The following is a 21,406-nucleotide window of genomic DNA, read 5'->3' as shown; positions in this document are numbered from 1 at the left end:
GTCATGATCTCACAGTTCATGAGTTCGAGCCCTGCGTCGGGGCTCTGACAGCTCAGAGCCTGGAGCCTGCTTCAGATTCTATGTCTCCCTCTCTCCCTGCCCCACCCCAGCTCATGCTCTGTCTCTCTCAAAAATAAATAAATATTAAAAATTTTTGTAAAAAAATAAAAACAAAAACAGAGCATGGAAGAATTAGGGGTGAGGGGTGGTGAAGGTGCAATTTTAAGAGGTAGGATAAGACCTCACTGAAAAGGTGACATATTTAAACGAAAACTTAAAGTTGAGGAAATTAGTCATTTGTATTATCTCTGTAGGAAAAACTATTTCCCACTGGCAGGAAGAGCTAGTGCCAAAATCCTAAGATACAGAATGTAACTAATGTATTTAAGTAACAAGTCAAGGTAGCTGGAACTGAGTGAGCAACAGGGAGAAGGACAGGTCAGCAGAGAAGGGGTAGGGAACCGCAGATCATTTAAGATCTTGTTGGCCACTGTAAGGACAGACTTTTACTGAGGAATATGAGAATTTAAAAATTAGGAGCCTTATAAGGGCAGGTGAGATGGGGGGAAAAATTAGAAGCGTTCCTCAAGGTCACGTAGCTAACAAATGTTAAAACTAGGATTTGACCCAGGATTTCTAGATTCTCTATACCAGTGTTCTACTAGGCCCACCTGCCAGTTACTAGTCCTACAACCTTCCTCCCAGGAAGTCTGAATTTAAATACTCTCAAAAAGCTACTTTGGAAATAACTTCTAGGTAAGAAATGCACAAACTCTCCAGTTAACATTTCTAATCCCTCACAACTATAACGGGTACTTATTAATCCTCATGTCTAATCTAAATCCTACTGACATTCCAGCCTACATCTGGGGAGATTACAAATTCCACCTTCCCCCAAAATGAGACAAGATCAAGAAACTTTTGATCAAGAGGTTTAAAGCACGACTTTCAGATTCAAGTAATGATAACTTGAATTATTTTCAAAATGTATATGTTTTTACATTATCTGTGAAAATCAAGGAGAAAATGGCTCAGGAATGTGGAAGTGTTGTCATTTTTTGTCAACAGTTTACTGGTTAGTAACAATTAAATTCACATGTTGTCAAAGCTGCTTCCGCAATTACTAGAACTCTTTGAGGTCTGGGATTTGACCAGTCTCACACCTCAAAAGTAACAAAATATGTGTTCTTATTCACCTGTTGCTTTTGGTACAATAACCCAAAACTCTTGATAGCTTCTTGCCAGTTAATGGCAATGTAAGACAAAGATTAAAGGATTTGAGGGAGACACCAGCTAAGAAGTGTAAAAGATGGGCTAAGCTCTTTGACCACCCTGGGTCACTGCTCTCCAACTGAATGAACTCAAAAAAACTACACAGGAATATTTCATACATCCGCAAGAGAGTAAAAGATGCAACATGAAAAGGAAGCATTTCAAATCAGATCTAGCCTCCAGTGCCTTCATCATTACCACCTGAATACAGGGGTCTCTGCTCTATGGACTCTGGAGCCACCAAGATCTGCAGAAAGTATCGCAGAAATAGAATACTGAGGATAAACTAAACAACACAGCTAAGAGAAGCTCTCCCCCGAAAAGCCAGCCCTTTTCAACAAAAACTGAACTTCCTCATGCATCTTTTCCCAAGCTTAGCCAATGCAGGCGAACTGCAACTTTGTGTGGCATTGTCTGATAGGTTGGATTTTTCCTGAGCAAGAGGTGGACAGCTTTACGCCAGGGCTAGATTTATAGTCAATCTGGGTGTGTCTTTTTTTTTCTTCTTCCCTCCCCTCCAAACTGCTTCAGAAAATGCCTGACTACCGGACCTTGATGTGTTATGATGCCGTTCAATACTGCAAACGGTCTGGGAAAGAAAATTCCTTCGTCCGAGTTATGGCTCAAACCTTACACTTTCTCTAGCAGTTGTGTTAATCAATCAAAGTTGGCTTGGCTTTTCTCAATGAGCCCAGCAACACGAGCATTCTGAGTGCAGAGGGCTGCTTGTCCCAGTGGGTTGGCTAACATGGAATATACTCCAAAGTCCCGAAACAACTGCTGCTCCCCTACACGCGCACCTCCAGCCTGGTGGGTGGGGAAGGTGAGGAAGGAAGGAACGGTAAACTGAAACACTGAAACAAGAGGCCTGGTTTACATACAACACACTCCTTAAAGCCAGGATGAATCCGGAGGACCCAGCATAAGATCAGGAGGACAATACTACTGACACACTGACCCCACCCCACATGCTGCAGGTCTGTAACCAAATTCCAACCAACCTGAAGGTCTGACCAGGCCCAACCAGCGGGGAGGAAGGGTGTAGCGGGTTAGAAACATTTGTCAAAAAAAAAAAACAAAAAAACAAAAAAACCCACCATTAAAGAAAGGAAGAACGGGGAAAAAGGAAATGAGGAAGGGGAAAGGGGGTGAGACAAGCAGCACTTCAATGAACTCTGGGACTACGAAGTTCAGAGAAAATCTTCACTTCTTCCCTCCCCAACCCCGTGGCCTGATTTATGCTAACACAGCAGTGAAAGTCACTGCCAGAACGCAGATGTAAAGGGCTGATGAGGGAACCTGGTCAACACTGACCCTAAACAAGGATGTGAAGGCAGCCTCTATTCAGACCCTTTTCGAGCTGCCTCTAAACAGGAAGTTAACAGCCATCACACAGTCAGGGGAGGCAGACCACAGTGTGGTAAAGACGGATGCTGCTGCCAGCTACGGGTCCCTGTCACTTCGGGGACATGTTGTCAAGTAAGGAATAAACAGGACAGAAGTCCTGGGGCCTCACCGCTTCTCAAACTGGGTCACTCGGCCTGCACGTCTGGGCTCTGATTCCTACTGGTCAACAGCCGTCTGCTGCGTTCCTCACCACGCTGACTACCTCGGCCACTGGGCTAGAACCTACGCTCCTCCACAAACGAAGACAGCACTACCGCATCGGTACTCCGGCAAGCTACCCGCTCAGAACGCCCCAGGAAAGAGGATGCTGGGCCCAGCCCAGCCCCAAACGGTGACTAGGTGTCAGTCGCCAAAGGAGCGGCACGGATGGGGGGCCCTCCTTGCACACGTACCGGAGCCCTCCACAGCACCACCTGCAGCAGCCCCAGAGGCAGCCTCCTTCACCCGGCGCGGACGGGAATGGTACTCCGGAACGGTACTCTATCCGCAGGGCTCCGGCACCAAGCACGTGAAGGAGGAGACTTCTAGGAAGAGTTCAGGTCAGTGCAGCACAGAGAAAGCAGTGGAGTCCGCACTCAACACCCCAACAGGTTAACCTCCAACGCACAGACACCACTGCTGCTGCCAGAAAACAATGGGACATCAGTGGACGGGGAGGAGGACTGAGAAGCAGCACGGGCGGAAGGGAAGCATTCACTTTGTATCACATGCACGCACTGTCTACCCAACACTAAATTCTTAGAAATAAAAATGTTTCAAACACTCAAAAGCACCAGCTCTTCCCCGCGGATCTGTGCAAACCGCTTTGCCCCAGCTGCTGCTACCCAGAGCTCGCGCTGCAGTGTGGCCTCCCCTTTGCCGAAACATAGTAAGCGTCCCCCAGCTCTCCCACGCGCACACAAAAGCCCTCCGCACCACCACGCATCGGAAACGAGAAAACTCCCGGTTCTCCGGAGGACAGCAGAAGAAAAGGCTGAGAGCTGGCTCGGCGAACACGCACATGCCACCCACCCGCCATCAGGGCCTCTGTCTCCACCGCGGCGCCAGCCCTGGGCGCTAACACCTTGTGTCTGGAAAGAGTGCGAAGAGGCGAGCAAGCCTTCACGGAGGGGAAGGCTGTCCCGGGCTGGCGCAGGGCGCCCACAGCGGGGCTCGCTCCTCGGGGCAGCCGCGGGCGGGGCGGCAGAAAGGACGCTAGGTCCCGGAGTGGCTAGGGGAGGGCCGGGCCCAGTCCCGACGACCCCCAGGCGCCGAGCTGGGATGCACGCGCAGGGCGTCCCGGGAGCTCCGCGGGGTCAGGGGCAGCCGAGTCGCTACAGAAGAGAAGCGCCCACACGGGCGGGGACAATTCCCTTCCCCGGCGGGAGGGCGACGGAATAAAGGGGCCAGGTTGCGCGCTGCCGAGCCCTTCACCTACATAAAGAAAAACCCTCGCGCCGCCCGCACCCTGCGGACCCCCCGGGGGGCCCGGCGGCCAGGAGACCCGGCCCTGCGCGCGGGGAGCGGCCCCCACGCCCCGAGGGCGCCCCCGGGGGCGGAGGGGGTCGGGGGGGGGCGCTAGAGAGGAGCGGAGGGGACGCATGGCGGGCGGGAGGCCGGGAGTGGAAGCGGGGATGGCGGGGGAAACGGGGCGCGCGGGAGGGGAGAGAGAGTAAAAGCAGAAGGAACGGAGGGACGCGAGGCGGGGGCGCGCGAGGCCGAAGGGAAAGGCCGGAGCGCGCGCGCGGGCGGGGGAGGGGACGAGGTGAGGGGAGCGCGAGGCGGGGGCGCGCGGGGCCGGGCGGGGGAGGGGGACGCGAGGCGGGGGCGCGCGGGCGGGCGTCGGCTCGCGGGCGCTTCCCCTCCCCCGCCCTCCACCTTTCCCTTCCCCCACCTCCGCCGCCGCCGCCGCCTCCTCCTCCTCCCGGCTCCCTGCCGTCCTCGCTGCTCACCGCCCCCGGGCGGGCGGGCGGCCAGGCGGGCCTAGGCCAAAGCTCCTCACCTGGCGGTGGCGGTGTAACTCCCGGCGAGCTCGCCTCCTCAGGCGGCGGCGGAGGCGTCGAAAAAGGGAGGCGACGGCACAGTGGGTTCCGGGCCCCGCCGACGGGACCGGGGGCGGGGGCGGGGGAGGGGGGCGGGCCGGCCCGGGGCGGGCGGGCGGAGCAGACACTGCGGTACAGACGGGGGCAGCGGCGGCGGCGGCGGCGGCGGCTGCACCGGCGGCGGCACCACACAAACAAGGACGCTGATTGGGCAGCTGCCAAGCGCCTCGGCTCCGCCTTCCCCACACGCCACGACGCCCATTGGGCGACCTAAGCCGGCCTCCCCGCCCTCTTCTTCTCGGCCACACCAATAGGAGACGGGATGCTGGGACTACACCGCACCCTTGAGGAGTGAGTGGCTGGAGAAGTGATGACTGGCGTACGTAATACCCAATCCTAAACGGAGGAGGGGGATGGTCTAGCGGGGGCGCGTTAATGGGTACCTCGGCCAGTCCCAGACACATCCGGGTCTTCAGCAGCCCATTAAGTGTCGGGGGTCAAAAAATCGCTTCAGGCTGCAACTTTACCTCAGAGACGTTTTGGTCCCCAGGCAGCCGCCGTACCGCAGTCTCCCCAAACCGGGATTCCCCGTCGGCCCGCTCTCATTCTTCCGACTCCAAAGATGGAGGCCGGCGAGCGGGCACCAGACTCCGCGGTGGGTGGTGGTTCATCGCGACAGAATCCCGGAATTTGACGGGGGCAGTAGCCGTGGGCGCTCCGGCCTGGCTGTGCGCGCGGGGCGTGGCCTGCCCGCGTCCGGCCCAGGCCTCGAGCCTCCCGGGGCCGGCGGTGCCGGGCGCGGGGCGGCCCGGCGTGCGGGGGCCTCGGGGCGAGGGGCGGGCGGGGCTCGCGGCGCGAGGAGCTGCGTCCGCTGGGTCGCGCCTGGGCCCGGCGCCTCGAGCCGGCCTCCCTGCCTGCAGCCCAACTGTCAGAGCGGTTCTCGAGCTCCTCGAGGACCGAGACCCAGTGACCGGAGTCAGGGTGCCGGGGAGCCGCTGGCGAGCGCTGCGCTACGGGCTCATCACCTACTCTTTTGGGCCCTCCGCGGACTGATTCATTGATTGCACCTAACTCTCCAGGGAGATAGTGTTGTCTCCAGTGTACAGGCGGGGACATAACGTGCCCAAAGTCACCCGTGCTAAGTGGCAGGGCTGAAGCCTGAACCCACGTACATCAGGGTCGGGCTCAGAGAGGTTGAGTTACTTGCAAAGGTCGGAGGAGGCAGTGGTTTGAAACCAGGGGTAACTGGCTCCGGAAGCGCTAGAATGTCCTTTTCAAATCCTTTATTGCTACTTTTTTTTAATGTTTATTTTTTCGAGGGGGCGGGGGGAGGCACAGAAACTGAGGCAGGCTCCAGGCTCTGGGGCTGGAACCCAGGAACCGTGAAAAGCATGACCTGAGCGGAAGTCAGACGCTTAACCGACCGAGCCACCCAGGAGCCCCTCAAATCCTTTAGAAATCAAGGCAAAGGAAACTGGTGGAGGATGCTCCATGAAGATAGGTGGACCCTGTGCGCCCACGCAAAGGGGTGCGCCCATTCTTAAATTTCTGGCTCCTAAGGTCCAGATGAAGAAACGTGGTCTCTGGAGTCGGGCTGCCTGGGCTGTATACCTCTCACCAGCTGTAGGATTTGGATGCAAGTTACTTAATCTCTATTCTCTATGCCCCAGTCTTCCCTATGTGTAAAATGAGGGTACTGAGAAGAGCGCCCGGCTCATAGGGTACTTGTGAGGATTTCAAAATAGTACACTTAGGGGCGCCTGGGGTGCTCAGTCGGTTGAGCCTCCGACTTGGGCTCAGGTCACGTTCTCATAGTTTGTGGGTTCCAGCCCCACGTTGGGCTCTGAGCTGTCAGCACAGAGCCTGGAGGCCTGCTTTGGATTCTGTGTCTCCCTCGCTCTCTGCCCCTCCCCCACTCGCACTGTCTCTCAAAAATAAACATTGAAAAATTAAAAACAAAAAAATAGTACACTTAAAATGCTCCGAACAGTGCCAAGGCTATAGTAAGCACTTAGTGAACATAATAAATGGTAACTATTGGGAGAGTTTTCCTCACTTCCACCCTCTTAGCTCTAAATTCAGCTTGTATTGCTGTCTACCTGTTGTTCCCACCTTGCTCTGCACTGAAAATTGCTTCTCGTGTGGATGGCTTCGCTGCCTCAGTTACTTAACATACAAGACAGAGGGCCTGTCATGTGCTGGGGATCCAGGAGAATTGTGACAAAGTCACAGCCCTCATTGAAGGCGCAGGCCTTCCCTGACCTGTTTTGCCCGTTCTCTGCCATCTGGCTGAGAGCAGACTCCGGGAGCCTGGTGGCTGAAGATGCCGGCCTGACGAAGATACCTTTCAACAGGAAGACCGTGGAGGGGACTTTGAATCTAGAGTGCTCAAACTCCAAGGAAGACAAGTGTGTCCTCCAAGGGGTCACTGTTGGAGCCGACCTGACCTTTCCCTCTGCAGACTGCCTGTTTGTTCGTTCTCTTTTTGAAGCTAGCATTTACGGAGTGTGCTTAGCACTTTACATGGTTTATATAACTAATCTTGACGAATAATCTCCTCGGTTTGCAGGCAAGGAAAAAATGAGGCACAGCAGTTAATTTGGCTGATATAACACAATTAGTAAACGGCAGAGACAAGATTTAATTAAAATTCTGTCACACTCAAGCCTACTTGCTCTAAAGTGTGGGTGGAGAAAATTGAGCCAGGTAATTTAGGCATATCCTTCCCCTCATACAGCTCCCTAGGCCACAGGACCGAGTTGTCAGATGTCATAGTGAGTACTTTGCTATTGGAATTTCCAGATATTCTTGTGTTTGAAGAACTTTGGAGTCCTGTCCCATCTGTCTGTAGGTGTCTAGAAGGAAGCCCATAGGTGAGAGGTATAAGCTGGAGACAAGGATGATTATCATTGTGAGTCAAGGGGAACTCCAGACCAATGAGAGTGTATGCTCTTGTAAGGGACAGAGCCCTAAAAGTTCTCTCTGTACCTCCAGACGGTTCAGCACACTGCTGGACACTCTACACTCAACAAAAACGTGTATTTCAGAAAGGCTGTTGCTCCCCTGCAGACACAGGGAGAGGTTGATTCTGGGAGATGAGGTCTGGTCAGAAGCTGGGGTGACGTGAGGGTTCCTCACTGAAGAAGGCATCTCCTCGTCCCTGGCAAGACTGATGGCATTTCCCAAGCCCCTGCTTCCCTCCTGTGCAGCTCTTTTAGGGCCCTGGAAAAGCATCTACCAATGCTTGGCACAGGATGGGGAAGGGTCGGTCCCGTGGCTTGAAGCTTCCAGAATTTAGAGATAGTCCTTCTCTCATCAGCCACTGTTCTCCACTCCCAGGAATTTGCATAAAGCCTCACATAAGTTACTTCCTCCGCTGACACTCCTGCCCGCCGGGGAAGGACCCAAGGCATTTGTTTTGTTGGCTAATTCCCTTTGGTAATTATTGTTTCCGGAATTTATTTCATCATACAGGAAAGGGAGAATTCCGAGGCGGCCCGTCTCCCCGTTGCCCACATTCAGGGAGCGCCTCAGTCCTCGCCCGTCTTCCTGGCGCTGTCCCCAGGCTGGGACCCTGGCTGGAAGAGTAGGAACCGGGGCTAGAGCAGCTGAAGAGGCCTAGGACCACTGCCAGGGTGCCCAGGGCGATGAGAGGGCCAACACCAACTACCAGGGAGAGGGCCGTCCTATGGGGCGGTGCTGGAGAAGCCGAGAGGGAAAGGAGGCAGGGATGAGCTCAAGGCCCCCGGAGAATGGAGCCTTTGTGTGGGGTACAAATGAGGGACAAGGGGGCGATTGTGTGGGAGGGCCGGAAGTGCCACACGGACTGGCACCACCACGGCCAGCGTCAGACTCACCCCTCTCTTGCTCTCAGAGCTCCCGGGGCCCCAGGGGACCGGCACCAGACCTGGTCCCGGAAAGCCGGCCACGCCAGAGGCTGCAAAGGGATGGAGAAGCAGAAAGGAGGATGTGCAGTCGGGGAAAAAGAAAAGGTATCCCCCACCGCTGTCCCAGATCCAGGAAACAAGACGCAGAAGGAAAAAGACAGAAGCAGCTTTTACTATATTTACATCCAACAAAACTTTGCAAGGAACGACCCTTATTGCACGGTCCGGGCCCTGGGCGGGAAGGACTGGACTGGACGGGGCTTTAGTTCTTCCTGAGGGGGGTCTGGGGCTCCTCTAGATGGCCCCTGCCTCTTCCGCAGCTACAAGCCACTGAACCATGGTGCCCCGTGTCCCTTCTCTTTCTCACCATCCCTAAGAGCCTCCTAAGCAAGGGGCTATGGCTCCAAAATAAATAACTTAAAATACAAACACTAAGGTAGGAAGGTGTAACGGAGAGCCTCGGGCTACTTCGGCAATTCTGGGGAAGAAGAACCATCACTGGTGGGATGACATCCCTCCCTCCCATTCAGGGCAAAGGCTCAGTAGCTCTGTATTTTTCCAGTTGTTTTTTAAAACAAAAACTTGTAACGCGACCAGGGCAGTGCAGATCTGTGGGTGCCCTGGAAGAGAGTTCCTGGTACAATTTGGGGAAGAGCAGAACTGTGCCAACTCCCCTACGCCACCCCCACCTCCTATAACATCAGCGTGAGCACACTGGGCAGGCCGCAGATAGGGGACTGTGACTTTTGGTCACAGTGGGTCCCACTTCCTGCTGCCCATGCACTCGGTGCCTATGGCTGGGCCTGCCTGCCAGGCCGTCACCAACTCCTGTATGGAAGGAGTAGGGAAGCAGGTTATCTCTGGAACCCTTTCTCTCTCACCTCCCCACCCCAGGTGGGAGATGAAAGCTTAAGGGTCCCTAGCATTCCAGAAGTGCTCCGAAACATTTCCGGCAATCGATGGCCTTCGCAGTGGGCATCTGTGCCCGCCGCTGCCTCAGCTCCTCCTTGCCCATGCTGCTGGCCAACTTGTTAAAGGCAGACTTGTACCTCTTGTCGAAGGTCACTAGGGAAGAGGGTGGAGGTGAGTCAACAGATCAGGATTCCAAGCGCCCCCCCCCCCCCTCCCGCCCGCAACACCTGGCTCCAGATCCTTCACCTCCTCAGTCCCCTGCCTGCTCCCTTACCTATGTCCATGTGGTCCTTGCCCAGAGCGGCCATTGTCAGGAATAAGATCTCACGGTAGATGCCCCTGCAATGGAGGCAGAGGGGACGAGTGAGAAAACGACTGCGGAGCCCAGGATAGGAGGCCAGGGACCTCCGGGATGGGAACACCATACCTCTGCAGATGCAGGCCTGTGGGAGGCGGCCCCAGAGTTTCCAGCAGGAGCCCCACGGCTTTGTGTACTTCGCTGAGGCCAACGTAGCGCAACACCGACTCTAGAAGGTCCATGCTAAGGGGTGCGGGCACGGGGCCTGGCCATACCACCCGCTGCGGGATCTGGCCTGTGCGAAACGAAGGAAGGCAGCCAAGGTTACCAAGCCCTCGGGGCGTGGAAGCCACCCCTTCCCAGCCTAAGCCAAATACCAGACTCACTGTGGACCCTCCAGAGCACATAGAGAGGTGGGCAGCTACTGGGGTCAGGGGTCAGGACATCCCACAGCAGCCGCACCTGCACAGACGCCGGGTCAGGTGTCAGCCAGGGAGACGGGGCCTGCAGGGGCCAAGACGAAGGGGGCGGGTTCAGGAGGTGGCGGGCAGAGGACGAGACCTGGACCAGCGGTGTTCCGGGATGCGGTCAGAGAGAAGAGGGAAGGAACGCTCATCCCCCACGAGAGCGCGGGCTCTCTGAGAGCACGCTCTCTGTTCTGCAGTCGCCGCGTCACTACTGCCTACACGCTGCCCGGGACCTAATGGGTGCCCAGTACGTATGTGGTGGGATGAACAGACAAACGTCAGGGAGGCATTGTGACAGGTGCTGGGCGGTACACGAGATGTCTGACGGCCCCGGGCACTGGATGCTTGTGCCATTCTACAGATGAGAGAATCGAGGCTGAGTAGTGGTGTGAAAAGGCCAGGGGTCAAAGCAGGTGCCACCTCTGAAGCCCAAGGGGCAGAGCTGGGAGGTGAGGGAAGGAGCGCTCAGGAAGCAGGGGCAGGGAGCACTGACCTGGGGGGGTGGGGGCCCATCACAGGAGGCCAGCACCAGGCAGGGCAGAATACTGGGCAGCCGCAGCCGCTGGAAATACCACAGGAGGTTCCAGAAGATGATGGGGTGGGCAGCCGGCAGCTCAGGCAATGCCAGCACCTCACTGCCCTCGTTCTCCACCAGCGACTCCAGCTCCTTCCGCAGCACCAGAGGGCTCAGATACGCCCAGGCTCCAGCCTCCACCCGCCGGGAGGTGCCCTGTCAGGCACAAAGAGGGAGGGTGGTTCAGGGAGGATCGTGGCCCGATCCTCAGAGCCGGGTTCCCGCTGGGCCACCACGTCCAGCAGCTTCTGAGATGCTCCATGCCCTCAATGCCCATCGCACCCTACCACCCCCGGTGCCCCCTGCTGGGCGACACACGCAGACCCAATTCCTCGCCAGCCCTTACCCCCGTGTGCCCATTGCAGAGCTGGGGCTCATCCAGGGCGAGGCACAGCCTGCGGTCACTGAGCACAGGGCCTGGGCCCCCGGGGACAGGAGCGTCTCTGCTGCCACTGGCAGGGGCAGGCTTGGGGCTGGGGGCCCTGTGGAGGGATAAGAGGGGTCAGCCCTTGGGCCTCCACTCCCCTCCCCCCATCCCTCCCGGAGCACCCACCCTGGTTCGGGCACCTGGGTCTGGAATCCAGGGTCTGGACGCTGAGCAGGGGCACGAAGGGGCAGGCGCAGAAAGGGCAGACGGTGTTGAGGTTGGAGTCATCAGGTGCCCAGCCAGCCATGATCTCCTCGTCGTACACCAGCGAGTCACAGGCCCGGCACAGGGAGCAGCTGGACAGCAGGATCTGCAGGGAGAGGACCCCGCCAGGCTCGGGAAGCGTCCTCCCACCTCCCCTGCCCCCGCCTCTGATGGAGGGATGCGGGCTATCCTCACTTCCAGGGAGGGCGGCTGCAAGGACCCAGGGGTGTCACTGAGGCGCTCTGAGGACCGGCGAAGGCTCAGGCTACTGAGAGAAGACTCGGAGAGGTCCCACTCGCTGCCCAGAGAGGCTGAGCTCTGCCATCACAGGAGAAAGCCCCCTTAGGGCCTCCCCGGGGCCGGTTCCGCACTGGCAGCCCCCCTGGGCCCCCGGGTGCCACCACAGCTGCATCCTCCCCTTGCCGGCTACCTCAGAGGCGGTGGATCCAGGGCGCTCGCGGGGGCGCAGGAGGCTGTCCATGGGGCTGCGGCGGGCTGGGGGAGGTGCGTCAGGGGGCAGCTCGGGCGGGGGGCCGCGCGAGGCAGGGGGGCGGCGGGAAGGGGTGAGCAGCTGTTGCAGGCGGGTGCCCAGCCCTCGTCTGGGGGTGCGGGCCTCGTCCTGACGCCCACCAGCCTTGGGCGTCCGCCCACTCAGCCCTTCCGGGGCCTCAGTGGACTGGGTGCTCAGGGCAGAGCCTGAGTCCTCCGGGCTGCCCCCAGACGCCGGCTCCTCCCCGGTCAAGCTCAGGTCGGAGAGGCTTCCGTCTCGCCAGGGTACAGGGGACCCCCGGGGCTCCAGGACTCCCAAGGCCTCGATCACTGCGGGGCAGAGAAAAGTCGGGAAACACGGCCCCTGGCTGACCGGACTCTGGCACCACAACCCCCGCCCCCCACCCCCACCCCCAGCCGACGGAGTCCCAGACGAGGTCCTCCAGCTTCCACGGCGCCCCCCCACAGAGAACCCCTCTCTTCCTGGCAAGTGCTTAGGAAAGCCGACTGGGGGTCAGACAAGGGCACTCACTGTGGGCCACGCCGGCCTCCACGGTGGGCTGGGCCCCGCGGGCACTGCCCAGGCTGCCGCTTTTCACCAGGCGCCCTGTGGGTGAAGCTGGGTCCCGAAAGCTTCGACCAGCCCAAGTGGTCTGGCGCTGAAGCGGGCGGGTAGGGGAGTGACGCTCCAGACGAGGCTCTGCAAAAGACGGGGACGAGGCCAAGAGGCAGCCGCCTAGAGACCAGCCCTCTACTCCAACACGGGGCTCCCCGCACGGACCGGGGTTGCGGGGACCCTCCCGGGCAGAACATCCTCCCCTTTTTACCGGCCAAGCGCGGCCCACCCAGAATGCCCAGAACACCCAGTGCCCACCATGAGGCCAGCCCTGGCCCCCCACGCTTCTCTGCTGGAGCCTGGCCGCTGTCCCCAAGCCTGTCACGGCCCCCACCCACCTGTCTGGGCGCCGCCTGCCTCTGGCGCAGCCGCCTGCTGCTGCTGCCGCCGCCGCCGCCGTTCCCTCAGGGGCTGGCGGAACTGAGCGGCCCCCAGGACAACGTTCCGGAGCTTGGCCCAGCGCAGGCGTCCGCCCGGCGTACCAGACAGCCACTTGCTTTCCAGCACAGCCTGCCAAGCACAGCGCCCATCAAGATGGCCTACTTCCACGCCCCGACGACGGCCTGACGGCCACTGCCTGTTTCAGGGACGCCACCCGGGACCCAGGGGCCACCTTCCCCTGCAGACGTCCTGCCTGGGTGGGTCCTGCCCACGGCTCGGCCAGGAGCGAGAGCCCAGATGAGGGAATCAGCAGCAGCTGCCGCTGAGGAGTCTGGAGGAAGCCAGAAACGGCGCAGACAGTTTGCACCCAGGCTTATCGAGTATATGGCTTCGAAGAAACCTTTTCACTTTCTCAGCCGTTAGCTTCATCGTGTAAAAAGCAGGAGGCGGTTTAGGCTCACGCTTAAGGGCCTGAGTGCAGGAAACATCCCCGTGCCCCCGTGTTCACACCCAGCCCCCCAACCTCCTCCCGGGGCGCGGGGCACTGGACGAGGTACCAGCCCTCTGCACCCTCACTGCCCGCCTGGGACGATGGGGTGGTGCTGAGCTCAAACACGGGCACCGTGCGGCGGGCCTGGAGCAGCTCCCGGCCCACCGGCTGACCCCACGGCTACCGGTGGGTCACGGCGGTACCTGCCCGGTCGCCTCGTCGGGGCTCTGGCGAGTGAGAAAGCGGCCAAGCAGGACGAAGCCCCGTGTGGGCGCTAAGGAGCTCCGGGCACGGGGGAGGACACAGTGGTCACGGGGCGGGCCCCCGAGGGGGCGTCAGGGAGCAGCACCCTCCCCGCGGCACACCGGCCACCGCCCGCCCTGCCCACCCTGGCCGGATTCGGCACCTTGTTGTAGTAGCCGTAGGTGATGGTGTTGGGCACGACGCCGGCCCTCCGCATCTCCAGCATGACTCGCACCGACAGCACGGGCTGCCCGTAGTGGGAGCACAGCTGCATCAGCACCCTGTAACACACCTGGGCCGGGAGGGGCGCAGGATGAGGGTCCCTCCCAGCCCCGACCCCCCCCCCCCCACCACCACCCCCGGTCCCAGCAGGCACCTTCTTGCGGCCTCCCCACGTCCCACAGACCCCACTGGTCCCCGGGGGCACCCAAGGTCTCCGCCCTTCCTGCTGACACGCAGGGTCGGTCCCCACGGCCGTGCCCTGAACACGCCCACTCAGGGAACGTTCGGAACACCTGCCCGGCTCCCCACGGCTGCGCGGTTCGCCCCGCGGTGGGGCGCGGAGGCCCACCTCGTCCGGCAGCACCACCTTGCGGCTCTCCATCTGGCGCAGCACGTGGTAGGCCGTGTGCAGAGCCTGCACGCGGGAGGGCGCCGACCGCACGTAGGCGGGCAGACACAGGAACCACAGCCCGTAGCAGTGCCCCAGCAGACACCGGGCCCACAGCTCGGGCACGGCCGCCGACTTCTGTGCCATCCGCTGGGCCACCTTCATCTCCTGGATGGGGCGGGGACGCCTGGGTGAGGACAGCGCCAGGCCAAAACAGGTCTTAAGGTGGGGGGGGGGGGGGGGGGGGCGGGGCAGGAGCACCCCCCTCCCTGAGCAAGGGTCTGCGCTCCGAGGAGGCGGGAGGGGGTGCCGCACTCAGGCTTCCGCCCTGCAGCCCCGGGCAGACAGGCCGGCCCTCCAGCAGGTGCCCCGGGAGAGGCAATAAGCCCCTGGCTTCCCAGACTGGCCGGGACAGAGCGACCGTGATGACGGTGACGGTGACGGTAACGGCAGCTAACGTTTCACGTGCTTTTCGCGTGCAAGCGCACGGACACCGGCTAATAATGGCGGAGGCGCCAGTCCATCCGTCTCACAGATGAGGAGATGGCCGGAGTCAGGGGTGTCTGGGGCCCATGTCCCAGTTACCTGTTTGGTACGGCGGGGGGCAGGGCTGTTGGGGGCACTGCGGGTCGGGCCCGGCACGGGCAGAGCCCCGGGCTGCTCCTGAGGAGACTCAAACAGCTCGGCCCGTAGCTCCGGGAAGCCGTCGTAGCTGGAGGGGCAGAGGGAGGCCACATCAGGAGCAGCTGACACGAAGCCAGCCCGCGGGGCTTGGAATAAGAGGCCCTCACCAGTACTGGGGGGCGGATTCACTGCCCTCTGGTGCTGGGGGCTCCTCGGGAGGGGTGATAAAGACGGTGAGCTCGCTCCCCGACAGCTCCTCCAGCTCCACCAAGGGCGTCGGCTCAGGCTTGTCCTGCTCTGGGTGCACCTGAAGCAGGAGGTGAGAGAGCGAGGTCACGACAGTGGGCACAGGCCAGGGTGTCCAGGACCCGCCCTCTCCCTGAAGGGCACAGCAAGGCCCATGCCCCCCACTTCCCAGGCCCCGGAGGTGCAGCAGGTGGGGCGGGGGAGGGGGCGGGGGGGGGGGGTGACGACGGAATCAGAACCGGAGGGAGGTGCAGCGGGCTGGGGGGGGGGGGGGGGGGTGGAGTCACAACCAGAGGGAGGTGTGCAACTGAAGCAGCCACACGTGGGGCACGGACGGCATTCCCAGCACCGACCGGGCGTCGAGCGGCTGCGGTGGCTCGACGGAAGGACGGCGCCCAGTACCTTGTCCACGCACGAGTCAAAGAACTCCAGGGCGGCGTGCCGGGCGGAGCCGAAGGAGCACTCCTCGATGAACTGCGAGAACATCTGTGTGCGCAGCAGCTGGCAGTACAGCTTGTGGCTGGAGCGCTCCCGGGACTTGAGGAAGCCTGGGGGGGGGGCAGGCGGGGTCACGGGTCACGTGCCGGCCACAGCCTTCCCGAGCCCCCTCTGCACCCCCTGCCCGAGACCGGGAGTGGGGGGATGTCCGCGAGGGCGGGGCGGGGCGTCTCTGTGCCCGGGACTCCCTCCAAGCCCAGGAGAGCGCAGGGCCCGGACCTGTGCCCATTGAGACATTTGCCGAGCGAAGGAACGAGCAAGCAAGTGGCTCCGGGACCCCCAGCCCCCGGACAGCCCTCCCGAGACGCCCCGACTACCCTGCAAGAAGAAGAGGTTGTCGACATCTCGAGCGCCCTCGGAGGGGGCCTGGGTGAGGGGGCGCAGGAAGTCCCGGTAGCCCTTGAGCAGACACGCCATGAAGCGGAGAAAGGCTCCCTGGACTTCGCGCTCCAGCCGGGCCCGGCGGCCGCACACGGCCTCGTAGTCCGTCAGCAGGAACTCCAAGGACGCCTCTTCCTCGGGGCCAGTGTACGCTGGGGACCAGGGCAGCCAGAGTCAGGCCAGCCTCGACCTCCCGCCCCCCCCGCCCCCGCTCTTGCCGAGCCAACGCCAGCTCCCAGCACGCCCGTCGGGTGACAGTTTCCAGCCTCCCCGGGAACGAGTTCGCCCCCACCCCGGCGTTCGGAACACGGGTATCGTCCGCCTGCCCTCTCGCCGACTTCCACCGGGTGAGATCCCAACACCTCTGACCTCGAGGAAGGCCTAGCTCTCGACAGGCCTCCCTACCCGTGGGCTTAGCCCCCCGCCCCCACAGGGTTCTCACTCTGGTCCAGCTGCTGGTAGAGGTGTGTCAGCGTAGCCAGCAGAACCTTGTAGGGTCTGCGGGGCAGGGTCCGAGGGGAGAGGGGCTTCTTCTCCTCAGTCCTGCGAGATAGGCAGCAGGAAGGAGGCGCAGTGGGGCCCGTGTCCCGCCTCCCCCACTGTCTGTCCCCGGCTCTTGGTGAGCGGCGGGGGGGGGGGGGGGGGGGGGGGGGGGCGCGGCACACGCCAGCTCGGGGGGAGGCCCGGCCCGGCCCTCTTACTGGAACAGCGTGTTGGTGTCGAGATCCACACAGATGACGTCGGCAGGTGGGTCATGTAGATCGAAGTAGCTGGAGTGGATGCCCACGATGAAGGGCACGGGGGCGTTCAGCACGTCCGCCAGCGCCAGTGGGCACAGCGGAATGTAGGGGCACTGCCAGTGTAGCGGGAAGATCATCTGCAGCACCAGGCATGAGGGCCACTGAGGCGGGGGCGGGGACGGCAGACGGGGTGCGGCGGGGGGGGGGGGGGGACTCTGGAGAACAGCCCCCCCGACCGGAGCTGTACAGGTTGCGCCCAAGGAGAAGGTCGAGGACCCTCTGGGAGGAAGGAGCGGGCAGCAGAGTCCGGGGAAGGGGGGCCGGGCAGGATGGGCACTCACCGACACCAGGGCCTCGCAGACGCTGGTGAGCAGGTCCGGCCGCAGCGAGTGCACCAGCAGCTTGTGCTCCGTGAGCACGGCCAGCAGCAGGGTGACGGCCAGCTCCGGGCCTAGGCTCTGCAGCAGCTGCAAGAAGCTGGCACCACTGCGGGCAGCGCAAGGCGGGGGGTCACCAGGAGACCCCGGAGAGGCCTCCTGACACACTATGCACAGACGCCCCCGGGGGCCCGGCCTCCAGACCTCGAGAGCCGGGCGCTCCTGCCTGGCGCCTACGTGTCCTCGGTCGCCACAGCACCCGCCCCCCCCCCCCCCCCTCCCAACCCACAACCGGGGCACGGACCTGAGGGGCAGGGGTGAGGACACAGGCTGGCAGAGAAGCAGGTTGTCATAGGGAGACATCTGGGGGCAGAAGGGCCGCAGGTCAGAATGACGGAGGGCGGCCGGACCACCTCCCTCCGCCCCTCCTCACCTCCCCACCCCCAACACCCCCCAGGACTCACCTGTACCAGGATGCGAGGTCTCTGTGGGGAGGGGAAGGGGACGTTGTGAATGAAGTGAGAGATGTGCCTGGGGAAGAGAGGGATGCGTGTGTCCTTCACCTGTCCCCAGAACCTCGGGCCTCCCAGAGCTCCACCGGGAGGCCCTCGCCTGCCGTCAGAGACCCTGCTGCGTAGAGAGGTCACGCAGGCGCTGTCAGGACCTAACTAGGAAGCGTGGGCTGGAGCTCAGGCCCCACTCACCCCTCAGCCCGTGGCGTTTCCCTGCCCCCACTCCTCTGCCCACCACAACCTCTCCCATCTCTCCTGGGCTCCCCAGCCCTCCCTCATCACCCCTTCCCAGCGTCACGGTGCCCATGCTCACGCTTCCAAGGGCAGGCGGTGGGGGCCCGAGACGGAGTAGCGGTAGAGGAAGGTGAGGAAGGCTCGGAAGGCCGGGAAGGCAGGCCAGCGGGACAGCACAGCAATGGCGCGGCGGCTGCGCACGGCCCGGCCTCCCAGCGCCCGGCCACGCTCCACCGCACTCAAGAGGCCCAGGGCCCGTGCTTGCCGCTCCGACAGCCTGGCCCTCGGGAACGCCTCGTAGAACTGCAGGGCAGCCCCGTACACCTGGCAGGGGAGCAGAGAGGCCATCAGGCGGGCTCTGCACAGCCTGGACCCCGGGGCACACCCCGCACACCCACCTTGTCTCCAGCTGCACCCGTGAGCACGAAGGTGGAAAAGACGGGCACGGGGTACTTGGTCTGGGCAGGCCAGCACTCGACAGTGGCCCCCATGGGCAGGCAGAAGACGGGCACCGACTCGGGCAGCGGGAAGGCCTCGTTGTCCTCCTCCGGGTAGCGGCCCAGCAGCTCTGCGGCCCCGGCGGAGTGGGGGCACCAGGAGGAGGGCCGATCAGACTCCGGGGTGTAGGAACCAGGGAATGCGAGAGAAGCGCCCGGTGGCAGAGGGGAGGTGGTTCTGGACACGCAGGTGGTGCCGGCCGAGAGGCGCCAGGGCAGAGGGACACGAGAGGCCGGGGGGGGGGGGACAAAGGGGCTACTCACCTGCCTCGTACACCAGTGTGTTAGCCTTGGCCAGGCCCACCTTGTAGCACAGGTGCACCGCTGGACCCCACTGTCCCAGAAGCAACGAGAGACAAGCAGATACATAGCTGACGACGTTTCCGGGAGCCATTTGCTCTACCACCCCCAAGGAGTCCCCCGAGACGAGAGCCACCCCTCTGGGTCCACCCCCGCCCTAGAGGCCCTAGGCCATCCTTTGTGCCCGGTTTCCACACCCTCACGCCAACGCCTCGCGGGCCCCGCTCACCATGCCAGGGTTGAGGTTGCGGGGCAGTCGGCAGTAGGTGTGAGGGGTGCCCTCGCCCTTGCTGGGCAGCACCAGGCAGAGGTCAGTGATGCCCAGGGCGTGCAGCCCTGCCCCCTCTGCTGCCCGCCGGTAAGTGAGGTAGGTGCGGGGGTGCCCTGGGCCGGGAGGGGCTAGATTGGCCGAGTGGCTGTAGGGCGTCGTGTCTAGCACTTGGAAGCCGGGCTTGGGTCGCTCCTTCCCCTCATACAGCACCCTGGGCACAGAGCAGAGACAGATGTCAACAGCCCAGGGCAGATCCGCCTAACCGGTCCTACCTCCCAGCCTCGCACCCTCAGCCGTGTCAGAGTGGACCCCGGGGCCCACTTCTGGCTGGACTCTGGCCCTGGCTCTCTCCCTCTTGGTCAGCAGCAACCCCTCGAGCCCTCCGTGGCCTGCACACTCATTCGTAAATGCGACAAGGAAAAGGCCCCATTTGCTGACTCTGTGCCACGTCCTACACGTGGGTGACCTCATTTAATCCTGTCAACTGCACCCTGAGGAGGTGTTATTTCCCCTGTTTAACAGACCAGGAAACGGGACGCGGGGCTGGAAGCTGGGGACCCACCTCCATGGGAGCACTAGGAAAATACACCGGCCCCTTGGCCGCCCAGTCACCAAGCAGAGGGCCACGCACCCCAGCTCCACCAGAGGGGGCTTGTCACGGCCCCTGCGGTAACAGATGACGGGCTGAGTTCCACCCAGGAGCCCAGCGCTGAGTTCCAAGGGGTGGCCCCCAGCAGAGGTCTGGATGCAGGTGTAACCCTGGGGCACCTCCTCGCCCAGGGCCCTGGCAATGACCGCCACATCCGTGATGGGATCAGCCGGCCGCGGAGGGCGCAGGGGCCCGCTGGGCTCGGGAACCCACGGCTCCTCGGGGATGGGTGCTCCGCTCCCGGAAAGCCCGGCTATCACGAAGTAATCCACCAGCCGGGGGGGCCGCTCCTCCGCCATGGCCCCCCCCTCACTCACTGCATCTGGAACAGTGAAGCGCGGGAGAGGTGAAGAAGCAGGGAGGTGACCCGGGAGGTGACCCCCAGCGCTCCCACCCCTCCCGGCCTTCCAGTGGAGGGTAGGACCGGTGGTGGTCCGCCAACCCCGAGCGCTCCCGCCGGTGACGTCAGCAGGCCCTTAAAGAGACCCGGGCCCTCCCGCGGGGCGGCGCCAGCCCTCTCCCCAAACCAGCCGAACGCCACTCTGGGCTCGCGGCTGACCTCGGCTCTGACCTCAGACTGCTCCCGAATCCCCTTTAAAAGCCCCACCCGTGCTGGCTCCCGACTGCGGAGATCGCAATCTTTTCTGTAAAGGCCTGCAATGACATCATGCCAACCCGACAGTCTTTTTTAGGGGTTTCTGACCTTCCGACTCTACTGGTAACATCAGGGCCTCACGACCCAGCTAACGTTCTTAAAGAGCGCCCCTCTAGGTTTCCAGGGAAGCCCACAAAACCCAAGTTTTCGTGTCTTTTAAGCAGACTCAAGTACCCTTGTTCCTAAGCTAAGTCCAGCAACCCAACAGCCCTGCGTCCTCCCACCTCCACGATCCTGAAGTTGGGTCCAGAGCCGTCTGCCCTCCTCCGCGGAGCCCAGGGAGGGAGACGGGAGCCCCACGGGCCTGGAGCGACTGTGTTCTCACCTGCCGCCATGGCCCAACCCGAGAGTGGGGGCCCCGGGGGTCCCCGAGCCCCAGGGCGCAGAGCTGGGGCGCAGCTCGGTGGGTGGCTGCAGCGGAGGACTGGAGGCGTGGGGCGCCGCGGAGGGGAAGGGAGGGGACTTCCCGAAACCCGGGAGGGGAAGCTGCGCGGGCGGAAGTCGGCCCGAGGGCGCGCGGCGGGGGGACCGCCGGGGCCGGGCCGGGGGCGGCGGTCCCGGCGCGCGGCCCCTCCTCCGCCTTCCCGCAGCGCTCCCCCCCCCGCCCCATGCCCTCCCCGCCCGGCCAGGCCCCGGCCCTGGCCCCACGCGGCCGCCCCGGCCGGGAGCTGCTGCGGGAACCGCGGGGCCGGGGGGCCGGGGGGCCGGGGGGGACGCCCGCCGCACACCTGCGCGCCCGCCCCTGCCCCGCCGGGCTGCCGGGCGCCGACCGCGGCGCCCTCCCCGCGCTTTCACTTCCCCGCGGCGGAGGAAGCGGAACCAGATGCGCAGCCGGCGCCCGCCCGCCTCCGCCCGCGCCGCCCCGCCCGGTCCGGCCCCTACCTGCCGGCCCGCGGCTCCCGGGCTCCCGGCCCGCGGGCCGGGCGGGGCGGCTCGGAGGCGGGCGGCTGGCGGGCTACCCGGTCCCGGACATGGCGCCGGGCTCGGCTCGCTCCCGCCGGGCGGCGGACGGAGGGACAGGCGGCCGGGGCGCCGCGCCGCACTCGTCCGCGCGCCCCGCTTTCCCTGAGCCCCTCAACCCCCCCCCCCCCCCACAACCTCGCACCCCCGGCCGTGACCCCGCC

At 62.6% G+C, this 21,406-nt stretch overlaps 2 protein-coding genes and 1 long non-coding RNA gene across 18 annotated transcripts in view; 1 reads left to right on the top strand and 2 right to left on the bottom strand.

Moving 5' to 3' along the window:
* Nucleotides 1-5,246, bottom strand: part of GATAD2B (GATA zinc finger domain containing 2B) — an 89,138-nt gene extending 83,892 nt beyond the window's left edge. The window contains exon 1 of one of the 2 annotated variants that reach the window (XM_058702239.1): nucleotides 5,228-5,246. The gene's annotated coding sequence lies outside the window, so the exon portion shown is untranslated. Of the gene's footprint in view, nucleotides 1-4,660; nucleotides 4,791-5,227 lie in introns of those variants that run through there. The other variant, XM_058702237.1, reaches the window with a different exon arrangement.
* LOC131496550 (uncharacterized) lies at nucleotides 4,948-9,034 on the top strand. Of its 2 annotated transcripts, XR_009254538.1 has the most exons (3): nucleotides 4,948-5,079; nucleotides 7,910-8,470; nucleotides 8,575-9,034. It is a non-coding gene; the product is annotated as an uncharacterized LOC131496550 (long non-coding RNA). The 2 variants fall into 2 exon arrangements; XR_009254537.1 differs by lacking the exon at nucleotides 4,948-5,079 and having other exon boundaries at nucleotides 5,319-8,470.
* Nucleotides 8,738-21,362, bottom strand: DENND4B (DENN domain containing 4B). 14 transcript variants are annotated; one of them, XM_058702200.1, is made up of 29 exons: nucleotides 20,608-21,122; nucleotides 20,187-20,281; nucleotides 19,610-19,949; nucleotides 18,937-19,189; nucleotides 18,672-18,741; nucleotides 18,309-18,478; nucleotides 17,990-18,234; nucleotides 17,629-17,695; nucleotides 17,469-17,527; nucleotides 17,129-17,273; nucleotides 16,749-16,924; nucleotides 16,490-16,590; nucleotides 15,886-16,199; nucleotides 15,571-15,716; nucleotides 15,090-15,229; nucleotides 14,884-15,010; nucleotides 14,260-14,485; nucleotides 13,852-13,980; nucleotides 12,913-13,084; nucleotides 12,491-12,658; nucleotides 11,900-12,288; nucleotides 11,665-11,787; nucleotides 11,406-11,575; nucleotides 11,185-11,320; nucleotides 10,758-10,994; nucleotides 10,184-10,358; nucleotides 9,927-10,092; nucleotides 9,774-9,838; nucleotides 8,738-9,652 (listed from the first exon to the last, which is right to left on the bottom strand). In XM_058702200.1, exons 3-29 carry the CDS (start codon nucleotides 19,924-19,926, stop codon nucleotides 9,507-9,509), a joined length of 4,632 nt encoding a protein of 1,543 aa, XP_058558183.1. In that variant the 5' UTR covers nucleotides 19,927-19,949; nucleotides 20,187-20,281; nucleotides 20,608-21,122; the 3' UTR covers nucleotides 8,738-9,506. The 14 variants fall into 14 exon arrangements, 12 of the variants coding, with proteins under 12 accessions (XP_058558183.1, XP_058558180.1, XP_058558179.1 ...); XM_058702197.1 differs by having other exon boundaries at nucleotides 20,199-20,281; XM_058702196.1 differs by lacking the exons at nucleotides 20,187-20,281; nucleotides 20,608-21,122 and adding an exon at nucleotides 21,165-21,362.
* Between the last annotated feature and the right edge of the window lie 44 nt (nucleotides 21,363-21,406).

Source organism: Neofelis nebulosa, chromosome 15 (genome assembly GCF_028018385.1).
Source record: "Neofelis nebulosa isolate mNeoNeb1 chromosome 15, mNeoNeb1.pri, whole genome shotgun sequence".
NCBI classification, from domain to species: Eukaryota; Metazoa; Chordata; class Mammalia; order Carnivora; family Felidae; genus Neofelis; species Neofelis nebulosa.
This window is presented reverse-complemented; position numbering and strand designations above follow the sequence as displayed.

What these genes read in the sequence shown, in the direction of transcription:
- DENND4B (XM_058702194.1), bottom strand. An exon ending in GGCAGGCGGCGCCCAGACAG is followed by an intron (nt 12,659 to 12,912) that starts GTGGGTGGGGGC and finishes CGTCTTTTGCAG; the next exon opens with AGCCTCGTCTGGAGCGTCAC. An exon ending in ACCCTGGATTCCAGACCCAG is followed by an intron (nt 11,321 to 11,405) that starts GTGCCCGAACCA and finishes ATCCCTCCACAG; the next exon opens with GGCCCCCAGCCCCAAGCCTG.